Source organism: Neodiprion pinetum, chromosome 1 (genome assembly GCF_021155775.2).
Source record: "Neodiprion pinetum isolate iyNeoPine1 chromosome 1, iyNeoPine1.2, whole genome shotgun sequence".
In the NCBI taxonomy this organism is placed as follows: domain Eukaryota; kingdom Metazoa; phylum Arthropoda; class Insecta; order Hymenoptera; family Diprionidae; genus Neodiprion; species Neodiprion pinetum.
In genome coordinates, this window is record NC_060232.1 from 28,949,568 (window position 1) to 28,966,538 (window position 16,971).

The following is a 16,971-nucleotide window of genomic DNA, read 5'->3' on the forward strand; positions in this document are numbered from 1 at the left end:
GACCGAGTAAACTCACCCCATTTCTTTCTATATTCAGTAAACAACGGAACGGAAAGGTTTCAAATTTCGACGATGAATCGCTCTTTGTTAGCGGCATTTAGGGTAGTTACTCATTTAGTAAGAATTCAGTAAGATAGAAAGAAAAAGGTTAAGTTTGTTAGGTCGGTACAGGTAGAACTACTAAATTACCTTACTAACTAAATTACCTTAATGCTAATTTAGTGTTATTGCGATGATTCATGCTGAAGTAAATCGTTCTTTTACGATTTTGGAACTGCCTGAATTTCGGTAAACCGTAATTAAAAGAACACACTCGTATTTCGAAAACTTAGTTCCATCAAAATTATTGTAAAATTAAGAAAATGGTGATTGTTTCCCCAACGTTTAGTTACGACAACATTACTAACTTCAACCTCGTTATTTGCTGTGGTTTTTTTTCTTTCAATTTTTTCCGAGATTAATTATAGAAATGCATAATACCAATGACTTAAACATCGTTCGCATAATTTCAAGTAGATTTTCAATGCGGTGAAATTTTCACGCAATCCAGCTTTCTACATCGCAGCAAATTGTTAGGTTCGCAATTGTTGCATTGTGCACATGTTTATATTTTAAAGGATGACGCGGGAAATTCAACAACGACGAAGGTAATACCGCGATTGTATATTTGCCGAGAATAAAACGTCATATTAATTCTGAGAATACCATGTGGCCTCGATTAGGGAAGCGTAATAATTAATTCCCAACGAAACCGCAACTTCCTCATAATAGGTAGCGGGGTGATACAAGTTTCCCCATCCACTTTCTTGTTCGAGAACTCGTGAAATTTTATTACCGCTGGAAGAAAAATAAATATTGAAGAGGAAATTGACCAGAAAAAATTGTGTTACCAACGAAAACTCAAAAGTTCTACTAACCTTTGAAATGTTAATTAACAACAATAATTGTAAATTATTGACAATACAATTAATCATGGGTATCAATTCTCTCTCCATGTATCTCGTGTGAGAATTAGCTTTGTTCGAAAGATGTTTAATCGAACGAATTGAAATTGAATAGAAACACGGGAGAGTGGCAGGATAATTAATAAATATTACAATTTTGATAATTATTGCTAGACGCGTATGTGTATAATAAGTATTGCGTACAGGACACGATTTCTATACGTGTGATGTAAATGCACTGTTTACGCACATGACACGATGCAGATGTGCTTTGCGTAATTACGTCATCGGTGGCCAACTAAGACAGTGGCGTAGAAATGTTGGGGCATTACCATGTAATCGGTGTTGAATACTTAATCACGGCATGACTTGGCATCAAGTGGCTTAAACCGACTCGCAGATAATATGACAACTGAGAGTTTCGGTAAGATATAATATTCAAGGGGAATTGACTGCTACCTTATCATCGTTACTCGACTATCGTATTGTACTCGTTGTCAGTGTTTGTATGACTCAAACATACAGTCAGGGACAAAAATGTGGCGAAACAAACGTCGGAAAAGTGCAACCGTGGCTAATTTTATTGTTAGTTTAAAAAAAAAGTCCCTGTGATAAGGACGAAAATTTTTAAAACACTGAACTTTAATTGTTGACATCTTGTCATTAACACTGTCAGAGAAATGTTAATTCTTGAGCAAAAAACTTGGATAATTTTTTAAATTTTGATTAATAACATTGGATTTTATTCGAATTCTCTACAAATACAAATGAAACTTATCATCAGTCGGCAAAAATTAAAAAAACGATATGGATTTTTTGGTGAAGAAATTGTAGAACATGCGTTTTTCTCTAACCTTTTTTAACGTAATGAGGTGTTTATAGTTAAAATTCAGTGTTTTAGCACTTGTTTTAGAATAGTCTCACAATCAGTGACATTGCTTACATCTTTACCTTACCACGAGTTTGTTTCAATCATTTTTGGACCTGACTGTACATCCAATATGTTCCGAAATTTCGGTGCGAAACTATGTCGGTCCAATATTGAAGTCCAACTTGAGATTATTCAATTTTTCATGTTCGAATTCGAACTGTAACATGTTGCGAAGAAGAATGCTTCGCGATTTCGATTCGGATCCTGCGGATAGTTCGGCGACTTTTTTATGCCGTACTGCTTGGAATTTGATCGCTTACCGAACCGCATTATGAGATCGAGTTTTTGACGTAACCGAGTATAATATAATGTTACCAATTAAAACGAAAAATTTTCAATGTCTTATATACGCAGGCATCTGTGATGTATGTATTTGTGCGTATATTTGAGACGTCGATAACTGATTGTACCCATGATTTGAAACGTGTGGAGATTGATGTGTGCATCGCTTCTAATTCTGCATAACGTCGATTGATGAACGTTGAAGAAAAAAATGAGAAAGAACGAGAGTCGGCACAGAATTAAGCGTTTCCTTTTGCACGACAATTTGAAATTCATAATCGTGTAGAGAGTGATCGCATTTGAGTTTTTGTGGCAGATGATTTAACTCATACTCGTTTTTCACCGCTCACTTGCGACTCCGCGATATAAAAGTATAGTCAGATATGTGCCTGCATAAACCACCAGAATATCGGAAGCTGACGTTGCTATTTTACTTGCCTACTAATGGCTCCTCAAATCTTTTTTCGCCACTAAAAGTAATAATTAGGTCAGTCGTACGGATAACACAGGTCCGCAAAAAAATATTTTATTTCAGCTGCATGGCATGTTGATGGTAAATATTATGTTTTCGATTTTGCTGAATCTAAAAATTACTTCCGTTTTCCTCCATCGTGTACGATATTTTTTCAAAATACAAGGTGTTTGCCTAAAAAAAAACCACAAAAACAATCAAAAAAAAAAACACCATTTCATTACAACGAACTAAACAATATTTCTTGTAAAACTAAACAAGCACTTTCTTCATGAAATGTATTTAACATTCCGTGTTCATTCTTTTTCTCTATTAAACATTCACTTCTTCTCTTTGATATTTCTCCGAACACGCTTCCGCTTTTTATTTTCTGTTTCCCTGTTTCTATTTATTCTCGCGTTTCACTCTAATGCATATTAAATGAGTTCAAGAAAAAACCTGGCGTGATCAATTTTTTTTTAGTATTTCACCCGGTTTCAGTGAACAAAAATCTAAAAGAAACAGTATGAAAAAAACCTGTGCAGTTTTTTGGTTCCATACCTGTGTAATGGTATGAATTTTCAATCGGGTTTTGGTGAAAATTCATAATGAAAATATTATAGATGAATATCTTTACGATTTAACCTCTTTCTTAGTTCTGCTTCGTCTTCGTTTTTCTTTCTTTTCTTTTCCTTGCTAAGGAAACCGTTTCCTTGCCGAATATTGAAGTAGGAGAGAAAACAAAAAAAGAAAAGGACGAAATTTTCGAAAATAGGATAATAATTATGGTTTAGACGTACGGGGAAAAATCGAATGCACTTGCGATATCTTTACGTCCTTAATATATATATATATATATTTATATTAATATATGATGTCAGCAAATGACGTCACGTTACGAGACATTGCGGCTCGTTCGACTCGTTTTCCGCAGAATGAAATGCCTCTTTATCATTTTAAATTCGGAAGCGTTAACGGCTGTCCACCTTTCGCCGATCGACGTTTGTCACTATTTCAAGTGGAACGAAAAGTAAAAATGAGTGAACGAATGAATGAATGATTGAAAAAAAATAAACATTTATCGCCGTATTATCTTCAGGTCGTTCAATTCGGATTCAATATTTGCAGTCGAAAAATTAATCGTTTCTGGATCTTAAATATATTATACATGTATATACATATACGTATAACTTTATTACCTATCGTATATTAAACGGAACAAATCTTACCTGATACATCTGTTGACGGTATACGTATATTTACAGTATAGGATGGATATTTAGTTATTTTCTATAATTAAGCTTAGGTGTTTTTTTCTACACATTTACATTAGTTCATCGTCACACGCGAGTGAATTTTAAGTACCTTGCAAATAGCCGATCGTTGGCGGCAGCTGGTTTAAGGTGCGATGCGTACCTCTGACCTGTCGATCCCAAATATGGAAAAAATTCCGAATTCCAATTTCTAGACGGCTAGGCTTTACGCGAGGCAGTGAATTTCGTGAAAAGTATATGCATAGACATGCGTATATACAAGTATAATAGATTTCGAAATTAATTAACACGTTATTTTTACTTTCCGACTACAAGTTATTAACTTACAACATAATTAATACGTCTATAGGTATTATAACATTATACATATATTTACAAATTGGCGATACTCACGCTGTGACGTAATATCAGGCTAACCAATACTTATCGGTTTTACGAAAAGAAAAAAAAAACAGACAACGGAGCTGCTAATACCTATACACGTGGACTTTATCCATGCATAGGTGAATAATTAATTAATCATACGACGAGAAATAACTATATACCGTGTGTAGTTATACTTGGTAAATTTCCGTCAAATTTGCCGTGCGCAAAAGACGATGCCTGGCAACGCGCGCGGCTCTATCGTACTGTATACATATACATACCGCGTGTGTTATGTATACATATATACGTTGACGTGTTTTACCTACATGTTTATCCTGTAATACACTCGGATCAGGTTGTACGAGAGTTCTGTACATATACAGCTGCAACGTGAGCGATGACCACTGAGCTAAAAATAATCGATGCATTAATTAGTCGGGTCCAAAAAAATAATCGAACACGACTCGATTGAATCGACAAAAATTAATCGATTAATCGCTTGTTTCATATTTTTTTGAACCGATACATTTGAAACCAAAATTTCTTAAATTTCAGTATGTAGGCTTAATAAAGGAAAAGTTTTTTTGATAATTTGTAGTTTCATTCAACATGTTTCTCAATTTCAGATAAAAATATTCATTTATCTTTCGCTTATTATATCAAACAGGTAATCAGTAAGTCAGGAAATGATAGTAATTGATATTGCGATCGCATTGATATTTGATTTCGTCGTTCATTGGAATAGAAAACAAAAACCGATTGCGAGGAAAAACGATCGAGTCGGCGATTAATCGTGTTTGAAAATTAATTGATCATATTGACATGATCGGGAGAAAATAATTGATTATTTTGTAATACGATCTTGCACATAACGTAGACGCTCATTTTTTCCCAGACACTTTCTTTCAATCCAAACAAACTTTTCAGGGGTTGCCATGTTGGAAAATTGCAATTCAATTTTTACAGAAACATCCCGATACACGTGTTACGTAGATTCCTATCATTACAGCATGAACATTTTTCACGTTGTTTAATCATTCGTGAGCTTAGTTTTTTTTTTAAAACAAATAATCGAGTTCGTATAGTGATTTCCTTTTTTTTAATTCTCTCCTTTTTCGTTTTTTTTATTGTTCTCTTCTCGAACATATTAATATGACCTAAGTTGGTTATACACGATGCGGGGTCCTTGTGACGTCAAACTGTAGTACATATTTCGCATTCAAATCGCCGCGTGTTCATCAACGTCCGAAAAATCAAATAAAGAAACGAGCTTTCATTTGATATATGGATGTTGATCTATCGTATACAATATACAATTAAAAAAAAGTGATTGAATAATTTACTAAAGCATTATTGTATATATATGTAATATACTAGGGTGTTGCGAAACAAAAAAAAAACTAAGATTCTCTCCAAAGATGAGCGTTCTACGTTGCGTCTAAAGTGGCGTTCAACTTTAGAGAGAATCTTTCAATCGTCTCAAAAAAAAAAAAAATTTTCAGAAGTTGCCACGATTGAAATTCGCAGATTATTTCTGCGTGCAACACCTTAATATATGTAAATTTTATAAAATGGCACGAGTTCGAGTTTCTTTGTTTACCCCGGAAGACCCGTGCTATGGGTATACTTGCAATAACAGTAAATATTATTGCAATTGCAATACAGCAAATGCCGATGCGTTTGCAATGTCAGGCTTTATTTTCTTTTTTTTGTTTTTTTTTTTTTTTTCTATTGAAAGAAAAAGAAAAATTTCCTTTCACTTTTTTTTCCACCGATTCTTTCCTTCTTCTTGTTTTTAAAGTAATTTTCAACATTCGGATCGTCAATCGTCGTACGACCGCCCACGCGACTTGCATTTGGAAGGATATTTTTAAAAAGAGCCTCACAAGCTGTAATATTATATATACCATTTTGTAATGTATACTCTGTTCTCCTTGGTGCAACGTTTGTTCTGCCTGTGCTTTGGGTACACATTGTGTCTGTATATAGGTTATGTAGGCAATGTTTTTTTTTTTCCCTTAAGAATGCAACACAATTGTTATCATTTAGAGACTTGCAGAGGCTCGCTCTCTTTTTGTTGCAAATAATATATGCGTTAATCAGTCAAATTTTTAACAATATACTATACCTACTTGCAGATTGTGTCGGTAACGTGACGATCGTTAATGCGAGAAGCCAATTTACAGTACAGATAATTTGCGAATAAAAAATAATTAATATTTACCACTTACAGAGACGCGTATTTTGACCGAATAACAATCTTGGCTTATATTTATTTACTATATATTTTCATCTTGAAACCGCTTGTTAAAATTTGCAGCCTGGGCTTTGCTTGCATTGTAAAAATTCCACAACGCGATATCACATCGCAAAAATAAATGACCTTTTGTAATGTGCAGTGGCAAGTAAAGTTTCGACGCGAGGACTTTTGACAAGTGAATTTTAATCGAGTAGCCTGTAAATTTGTTATGTGTAAAATGGAAAATTTTAAGTGAAAGAATCGACACCACTTATGTGTAGGAATTTCATCTTATCGTACAGAACTTTGAACCGTCGTCTCTTTGTAACCGTCACTTTTCGCTTCACTTGACTGCTGCACGTTTCTTACTTGGTGAAAGAATTGAAAACAATTTTGTAAAACGATTATCTTATTCAGTTCATCGAATTGTGCGGATTTTTTATTTATCTTTTTGTCATTTCGTCTTCGTACTTATCGTTCGCCAATTTCTTTCTTCCTCATTTAATCGTAAGTCTGCTAGAAATTTATTTGTACCAATTTAACGGAACTTTGAATACACCGTCGCATATTGATTGATATCGATAAACGGTATTCGCAGCGTATTTGCAAAGCTTTCGATCAGAACGTATTTTCTATAAAAAAATTTTCACGAACTTGTCTGTTACGTCAGGTACCTGAATTTAGAAACGAACCGTTATAACGCTGACGTTATATACAGGCATAGAAGGTACAAAACCCTCTCGCGGGTTTTGTCACGATTATGATTGGGAATAAAGAAATTTCGGCGTGTGCGATTTATTCACGACATGTACTTTTGTTCCTATTTCTTTTATTACACACCATCGCGACGCCAAAAAATGTCACTGATTTATTACGCGCTGGTAAAAACTTGTATCCTGTATCTGTAACGTGAGGAGCGAATGGCAAGAAACCGGAAATATCCCACACACTGGACTAAACCATTCTTATCGCATTATACAGGTACATCAAGCACTGTTTAACCGGATATCGTTACATATAATATGTATATTACTACAAGCAAATTCCATATAGATTAGGTCAGGTACGTTTTTAAGTCGTTGACGTATGAATTTAATTATATCATTCGCTGCGAGCGTTGATTATAACTCGCCTGAAGTTTATCAAATTTTGCATGGCCGATGTGACTCTGTTACGATTTTAATTGACGATTTTATGGCTCCTGAACGCGTGAATTTTGCGTTCGATACGTTATCTTGAAAAGTAGAGTGACCGATAAGACGGTACTTACTAAGCGACAGACAAAATGGATGGAAAACCTTGTTACATCGTGTATTTTATAACGGCAAGCCTCAGGTCGTAATGAAAAACTTGCCAAATTTCTTCATTTTTCCAGAGCCAAGTCAGCATTTCGATGATTAAATCTTTCGTTGAATCGAATGACATTTCTTCGAATAAAAAAACATTCCTTTCGCCATATTTTATTGACGTTTTTAAGGAAGATTGAATTCAATTGCATAAGAAAATTAATCCGACTTTATCGTTATCGATGCATTGGGAAGAAGATACGCTGCAGCTGCAGAGAATAGGGCGAATTTTTGTATTTTCCGTCGACTCATCAAAGTGGCTGCGAATAATGTAATATCATCGAAGCGATTTTCATCTCCTTTTAATTTCATTGACCAATACATCTACAGTCTAAACGAAGTTAGAAGACGTGTCTGCTCTTTTTAAATTCTATGACGTGTACCTTTATTTCCGACGAGTCGTTGGTTCTCCATTACTCGACACCGTGCTTCATGGAAAATTGTCGTTATCGCTGAAGTGCGCCGCGTTTTCGTCTATCCGAAAAACTTTTACAGTTCGTCACGTCATCATTTATAAAGCAACAGAGTCTCTATCGAACGCCTTATCCGCCCGTTTTATCGGGATGGCAGTCCGTTGAGGTTATTGGCTAAATTATTCCCTGGCCATGACCATTTGGAAAACAGGTACTTTGCAGCTATAGATAGTAGATAGGAAATCAGGAAAGAGTCAGGGAATCTTTCGATCGGTCAGGGAAAATGAACGGTGCTCCGACTGAGCTGAATAAAACTAAGCTTCTTCTACGAAAAATCAAAATTCGATTAAATTGGAAGCTAGAAATTTGAAATCTCGTTCGAGAGACATTTTTTCAAATTACATAAACGAAGCATTTCTTCGATCAGAGCTGTGCATCCGTAGAGATATTGTAAATAGAGTGGGCAAGATGCAGGGGTTTAACATATGTGGAAAGGATGTCCTAGTCTCTATAAAAGATATTCTATCTACGCAACAAGCACGTTTGTACATGGATCTGAATGGTGTGTGCAAACTTTTATGTAACAAAATAACTTTAGAAAAATATTTCTGTGCTCAAGCTCGAATGTCAATAAATTACTTTTCGTCGTCATTAAATAAATTGTGATCATATTTTTGAATACCCATCGATTCGTAACTTCATTAATTAGTTAATCTTATTGGCACTGTTACTTGGCGTCTTAGTCAGAGAAAGAATTTGAATTTGGTCAGGGAAAAACCGGGAATTTTTTTCCTGTCTTTAGTGACCACCATTGCACTGTTGTAATTCTATATCGATCCATAAGGGGAAATCGTCGCAGTCGACCGAATTGATTTCAATATCCTTCCGAGGCCTTAAGGATCAATAGATGTATACATTTATCGGGGACACGTGATTTCATATACCGATTCTGGGTAATTTCATTTCCAGCTAACATTCTCATCATGCAATTATTGCGGGAACTTTTTCTTCGCTGTCTTAACGGGAATGAAATCAGATATCAAGCCGCGTGAAAATAGTTACAAATTTTTTCTACCTATAGCAGACAAGATTGACAAATAAACTAGGAATTTTTAGCACGGTTTTTTCAATTTATCCTTAATTTCGCAAAGTGTCACAATCCTCGAGTTCTTATATAATTCATTGAAATATGTTTCACATCTAAACACACGTCTGTATGCAATAATCGTAAAAAAAAGTTTGCCGTATTGACTTTTTAGATTCGTTCAGTATTAGTACGAGGAATTGAAAATGAATTCGAAGGGAGCTTACGGAAATTGGTTGGCCAAATATCGATAGTTTTTATTAAATTTATGACGAACCAGTTTTACGTTGAGTATCCATAAAGTTGTATTGCTAAAAATTTTACAAAAATACAAAAATAGAACGTTCTGAACTGTATACATAAATACACCGTAATTGGAAAAGTACACGATACTAAAATACGTATTTTCATATGATTCAGTGTCACCGTACCCAGAAATGACATTGAAAAAAAGCAACAGAATCTCAGAACGCACATGTATATTTGTGCCTCATGTGCATAAAAATGAATGATGAAAACTTTACCGAATTTCGGTATAATTTTTTATTTATTTTCTTTCATTTTCTCATCCTCGTTCGTCAAACTTTTCACCATTCTCATACCTTGTACTTCCATGGTAACCCGGAAAGACCGTTAATATACCTATCGCAGGCAATATTAAATTCCTAGATCACGGTGCACGTCGATCCCCTTCGGATGATTATATCGTGTCATTTGTACCTGCAATGCAACAGTGCACCGTGTTCCTCCTTCGGACGACCCGGTTAAAAGGAAGAGGGCGGCAGAGAGGGAGAGGGAGAGAGGGAGAGAGAGAGAGAGAGAGAGGGGGGGGGGGGAGGCGGCTCGCTCAGCTGAGTAGGTATAAAATAAGTATAGTTGGTGGGGAACACGTAGCCTCGGAGAAACTCTCTCAACCCGTTACATTATCTTGAGTATTAGTCAGTCGTGTGCGAAGTGCTCGAGGCGAGTTGTCAGCTCCACCCGCTTCGCTGCCTATCCGTTTCCTGTGCTGCAATTGCACGTTTTCCCTAATTTGATCTGTATATATATAAATATATATATATATATATATATATGTATATAAACTTTGTTGCATATGTTTATCGCGTTTGAGTATAAGTGAAGAAATTGTGACCTGTGATAGCTGGTACATTATAGGTGTATAAACTTAAAAGTTTACAGCTGTCCGGGTGCAGCAAGCCGACAAAGTTTCGAGTAGTGCGTGTTGTGTTTTTCATTATAAGTGTTTGAATATAGCGTTGGTGGAGGGGGAAATTAATTTTTTTATCGAACGTTGTTGTTTTTTTGTTGGATATCTTCTCTCTCTCTTTTTTTTTTTTTTTTTTTTTTTTTTTTTATCTTCTTTGGTGATATTTTTCGACGGGTGGAAATTTTTTTTACATTTATGGAAACGTTGCGCTGATCGTTTATGATCGGCGATGCAGTGCGCGAGGTTTAAGAAGTTTGGAAACGTTTTGTGCGTGCATTTTTTTTTATCCTGCAGAGGTGTTGGAAAAAGTGTGCTTCATTTTTAGACCCGTGTAATTGAAATTTTTTTATTATTCTTGCGTGACTTGTTCGCGAGAAACACAAATTGTGTCAGAGTTAGCTCTGTACGCTTTGATTGCAAAAAATAATTAACATCACGTCGTTGTGCTTTCTAAAGTGACATCAGCGGCTTTTGACGCTCACGATAATTAGTGTTGGCCAATTTTTCATCAGGAAAAGAATAGCCGAGTTGAAAAACTTGTCGGTTGAAACGCTGGATTCTTACCTCATTCGTAATATCGAGAGGATAAATTTATCGTTGTATAATTTCAACTAGCGTACAAATTTACTGTAACACTTACGCCGGATCCCAACGGGATTAATCGTTCGAACTTCGCATCGAAGGGGAAAATTTGGCAAAGATTTCATCGATTACCGACCATGACCGTGGTAATGATCGTTATAACAATTCGTAGTATATGAATCAGCGTATCTTCCCGTTTTTCACGTATCTTCGTACGATTGATAACGTTGGAATTTTATCGTCTTCTTTTTCCAGGTTATGGAAGAAACGAATACGTTCATCACATGGCCTTCGCGACTGAAGATCGGTGCCAAGTCAAAGAAAGGTGAGTGTTTCTCTTATGAATCCCATTGCGAATGTACATACTTGCGATTAGTCATTGGTATATACCTATATGTAGTAGAACTCATTGATTTATCGTGACAATTGTCTAAAAGATTGAGTTATCTGTACAAAATAACTTCAGAGATGACCTGTACCAGTTAGCTATTCGGTGCGCCATTGAGTTGTGTATAAATCAAAGGAGTTGCGCAATTTCCTTTGGGAAAATTTCCACTCGACATACCTAGCGTCAACGCTGTAGAAACCCACACCAATCAAGTCGTTGAATCTGTCGAATGGCACGCGTTGGTGGACAACGACAACCAGGGAAATTTCCATTACTTAATCGTTGTAATTTATGTACGAAATTAGGATGAACCCTTCTATCGATCGTAATTCTCAAAAATGTTTTTTCTCAGTTCCTTTTTTTTCCTTTCAACCGAAGTTCGTACCATCCAAGTTACGCCCTTTAACATAAACATAAATGATACTTACATGCGCTGGGAAATAATTGAGGGTTAACGGTAGAAAAATCGAAAATTTTGTGGAATCACGTACGTTTTACCTGAAATAGCGCAAGTCCGCTGAATCATCAGCCAAACTTTTGAATATAAGAAAAATAAAATTACTTAAGAATGATTTCGTATGCCACGAAACGCTGATGCACAAAATCAAGATGGCCGTCGTTGATGCGCTTCGAAGTTTCCTTCGTCTCTACGATTATTCCCATCAATGAAAATTTATTGGAAGTTGTTCGAATGCGGAATACAGGATGGCAAGAACAGTTTGTTTATACTTGGAGCCTCGTGAAAAAGTTTATAAACGCTGAGAATTCGTTACGCCTATTTACCGTGGTACCGTCTTACATCTGCGTAGAAAGTATAAAATATACGCAGAAGAGCGTTGCGACAGGAACAATCTTACCACACTTGGTCCGTTGCTAACACTAGGTTACTCTAACCGTTGCAACCGCGACGACTCGAAAGAAGAATATCCAGGGGAGAAGGGAAGAGGCTCGTGGAAACTTTTCGGTGACTCGCCTCGTGCCTTCCTCTTTGCTGACAATCAGAGACACCGGTACTATTCCCTGAGCACTGAGGCCGTATCAGCTGGCCGAGGTCTTTCGTGCAAACACACGCACAACTTGCTGCTTACGATAATGCATTCGAGATAGAGTGGAAATTTACGTGACGCGTGTAGCTTTGGTAGAGATGACTATTATGATCGCCAGAAGAGGCAATCGCTCGGATTATCATCCGTTCTGTGTCTTCATTTATCGCCAATTTAGCTCCTCATTTTCACTACGTGTATTATATGTATATATACGTGTGTATATATATATATAACATATATATATAAAAACACACACGCACACACACATGTGTACGTACCCATGCACACATCACGCTCTCTTCCTCTCTCTTTGACCTCTCGCTTCGCAAGTCTACTTGGATAATCTTTCGACCTGGCCATGCGAAACGGTTTCTCGATACGAGATTGTACATCGCGTAGAATCAGCGGTTCTTTTTCGGAACAGCAGGAAATCAATATGCGAAGAAGTTGGCGGCAGTCTTGTGTCCGATATCGCAATTCGTCAAAGTTGGCTCGGGCTTTGAGGAAGGTGCAAACAATCGATGCCTTGAATTGAGATATTCGTAAATTTAGGAAGTTGCAGTTGGATAAAAGTTGATACATTTTATCAATTTTATTACGAAATAGTCGTACATCACAAAATTTGTCAAATCGTTCTATTCCTGAACTACGTCGATCTTATTAAAATACAAAAATATGAAGTACCGGAATTATAATCGAAAGATTAGATATCAATGCTTGCTGCTTAGAGCTTGTGAAATTGTTTGAAATCTGATGTAGATCCGTTCGATTATATTCTACGATGACTCATTTTATTCAGAAGGTTATTTTCCATAAAATAATTTTTTTTTCTTCATTTACAATATCGGGGTAGTTTTTTCAAATAAAAGATATGACGATTAAAAGAACGTGTTTTAGTTGTTATTGGTAGAAAATTGTTTGCTATTTAAATTCACTCGTCGCGGAATGAAATCGAACGAATCTGCTGGAATTTTAATGATTTTTCAAGCAATTTGAAACGACACATGGATACATAAGCTTTTCTTTACAACTCCAGTATTTTCCATTTTCGTATTCGAAATGGAATCTTCGAGCAGTGATCTTTATCGCTATTTTTCAACCAACCAACACTTCCGTGTCGGCTAGCGGTTACGCTTGTTGAACAGTAATATGCCTACATTCGCTGAAATGACAATTATATGAGCATATCTAACTTTTACGTCGAAGCTCGTTACCCGAAGACGATAATATGCACACTTGATGTACAACTTGTAGACCCGATGCCACTCGCAACTATCAGCTGATGTCGTTTTCGAAAAATCGATTATTCAACGGACTATTCGAACTATAAAATACTTGTTTAAAAATATTTTGTTATATCAAATGTTAATTATAGTATATTTTTCTACTCGAGAGAAATAATCGTTAATATATGTATAACGTCATACTTTCGTCGGTGCGAAAGGCGCGCGTATTTTTAACGCAAGTTTTAAAATTTTTTGTACCTATACCGCTAATATATAATACAGGCCAAAGTGTTGTGTGGATGCACTCCTATCCGCGTATACGTATCCGCAAGAGTTTAAATACTCGAACCTATCCTATTCGAGGCGGGTGTTAACTTTCGCCCTCAACATTATCGAATCTCGCAGCGTTTCTGACTCTTGAAATAGATAATTCGTTTGGTATTTGGGACAGTGGTTTCAGTCGGTTTACAGCTTTGACAGCAGTTTCTCTGTTCTCTGCAACCATCCTGAAACGTGCACCGAAAAGACGAGGTATTATTACATTGACAGATATGTTCTTGAACAAAGTTCCGTCGACTTTCATTCCGTTCATCGTATATGTATATATATATGCTGCAAATAAACCATGTCATATAACATATGTAAAAGACGATTACATATATATGTATATATATATATGAGAATGCTACGGATATTTCATTCATTTCCGAAGAATATTTCGTATAACGCCCTGTTTATTATGTGGAAGAAAAAATAATCATTTCCCGGTTTTTCTGCTGTTGCAAGTGCAGTTTGAAAGTAGAAATTCTCGACAAAGAAAACACGGTGTATAGGTTACACTTACACCCAACTATGAGTGTTGTTTCATGATACGTATTACGTCGCGTCACAGCAGAATTTCTTTCTTTTTTTTTTTTTTTTTTATCTTCTTTCGTTCGGCCAGTAATAATAATAACTTCTGTCTTTTCATACCATCCGGAGAAGATGTCGTGTTCGATAAAATATAAATATTTTGCGGGAATTGTGTAATTTGTTATTACTGTGTTATATACATCACGTTTTAAGTTGAGACAGGTATGATGTATGTATGTGGTTTTTATATGATCTAAAATATTGAATGAAAAATATTGTCGCACTCTGAAATTTATATGACCTTTATTCAAGCCTTTATAAATGTCACCTTGTCCGTTATACTCGAAACTTATCGTGTTGTACGATTACAAGCTTGTATCAAGAAAAATGTGAATTTGAAAAATTTGCCGTTGATTCGTAAAAGTTACAAGTATACGCAACCGGTGTTACACGAGTAATTATAATAAACAGGTTTATTACGATCTAAAAAAAGAACGACGTAAAATAAATGTAATATGGGTCATTCCATGTCAAATCGACCAATGGTTGTACTCGACCCCTTTTTGTTTTGGATGAAATTTGGTCAGAAGTTTTCATTCATCGTATAAAGAAGTTCTGCCAAAGAGAAAACAACAAACTGCCTGAATTCTAGAAGTACGGCCACCATAGAGATAACAGAGACCGTGAAACTACTCAAATGTTTCCTCGTTGGGCAAATGAAAGATTAAATTTTTCCTCGCGAGCAAGATCCCGAAAATATTTTTATCTCATATTCATTTTCCATCCTCGCGCATCGCACCTCCGTAAGATTGTTGAACGTGGAATGTCAACGGCCATGCACTCGTGCACCGCTTGCACCGTGACTTATCCCGTTTTATAGGTCATCGTTCTATCGCACTCTCGATGCGACGATCCGGGACGACGACCTGCCACATTATAGGTCTAGCTATATGCGACGTGTAATACGATTCGGTCGGTGCACTTCCTCGGCATTGGCTTGCATATTTACTTATACTTTCTTTACCATTTATAACAATACACGCATTACGCAGCGCACGATACGCTTTATTTCGAAATTTCACGCCACCGTATTTATTCCCCAATATAGCGCTCTGGCTGTATTATTGTATGCTTGTGTAACCCCATGGAACGATCCTCTTTGCGCGCAACCGCCGTATCAGTACGTGTGTGTAATGTGGAAATAATACCGTGTGTAATACGCAATGAATGCGGTGATCGGTATAATTATTAGGACCGTAATAATGCGTGTAATTTAACGTCCGAAACAGCGAATATAGCGATAAACTTTTATAAATATAATAATTACGGTACGCGTACACCTGTGTGTTGTAATTTCTGGACATATCGAACGTCGGTTTATAAGATTACCGAATTATCATCGTTTGTTGTCACGCTGCTATTCTTATAATTTATGTACAGGCTAACTGTATTTCTAAATTTTTTTTTATCACATAATTAATATATGGAGCGAACGACGTTTTTACGTATGCAGAGATGGTCGATACATTTTCACCCCACGGTTTACGCATGTCATAACTATTTTCGTCGGCAATAATCGTTGAATAATAATTATCAGCAACGCAACTTTCTTTTTGCAAATTTAGCATTTTATAACGGGATATTGTGAGGTACGTGACGCGGAATGTAATTTCATTGACAGGTCAAAAATAAAATTGCTGTTAAAGAAGTAATATGTGATTCGTGATCGATGTTATATCGAATATCTATCGTTTTGGCGATGCTGCCGAATAAGAAATAAGAGCTGAATCACCCGATAGGCTGCACATGCGTGGGAAATTGAATTTTCGAAAATAGTTCGTACAATTAATAATATATTAATACGGAAGTTGCGTGTTGTGACTTTATTCGAAGTCGGGTTTTAAAAACACGCCACATACCTGTGCTAAGTATATGCAATTACGAAATTGCCATGGTTGCATGGTTTTTTTCTCATGCATGAATTTAAATTCATTCAGTTATCCTTTTTCTTTGCAACCGTTGTGTAATTTTTGAATATAAGTGATTTAAATGAGATACCGAAGTTTGTTTAGTTGTTATTTGCAATAAATATTTGAGAAAATAGGTAATTTTTCTTAAAATCCGAAATATAGCTCTGGCTTCTGCAAAAGCATACTTTATCCTATAAAACTGTATTTTCTTTCATCAGTTTAGTTACTACGTGGAAAAAAGAATCAAATTTTGATATCTAGAATCTAGACTCAAAATTCGAGTTGACATTACAAAATAGCGATTTAGATACAAAATAGGTAATACCGTTGAGAGATTCAGCAGCCAGTTTTTGCGCAATTTTACGCA

At 35.9% G+C, this 16,971-nt stretch overlaps 1 protein-coding gene across 5 annotated transcripts in view; it reads left to right on the forward strand.

The window, feature by feature from the left end:
- Positions 1 to 16,971, forward strand: part of BicC (protein bicaudal C) — a 45,308-nt gene that overhangs the window by 12,236 nt on the left and 16,101 nt on the right. For 4 of the 5 annotated variants that reach the window (XM_046636855.2, XM_046636856.2, XM_046636854.2 and 1 more), the window contains exon 4: positions 11,378 to 11,447. In XM_046636855.2, coding sequence (XP_046492811.1) covers positions 11,378 to 11,447 — 70 coding nt within the window. Of the gene's footprint in view, positions 1 to 10,707; positions 11,269 to 11,377; positions 11,448 to 16,971 lie in introns of those variants that run through there. The other variant, XM_046636858.2, reaches the window with a different exon arrangement.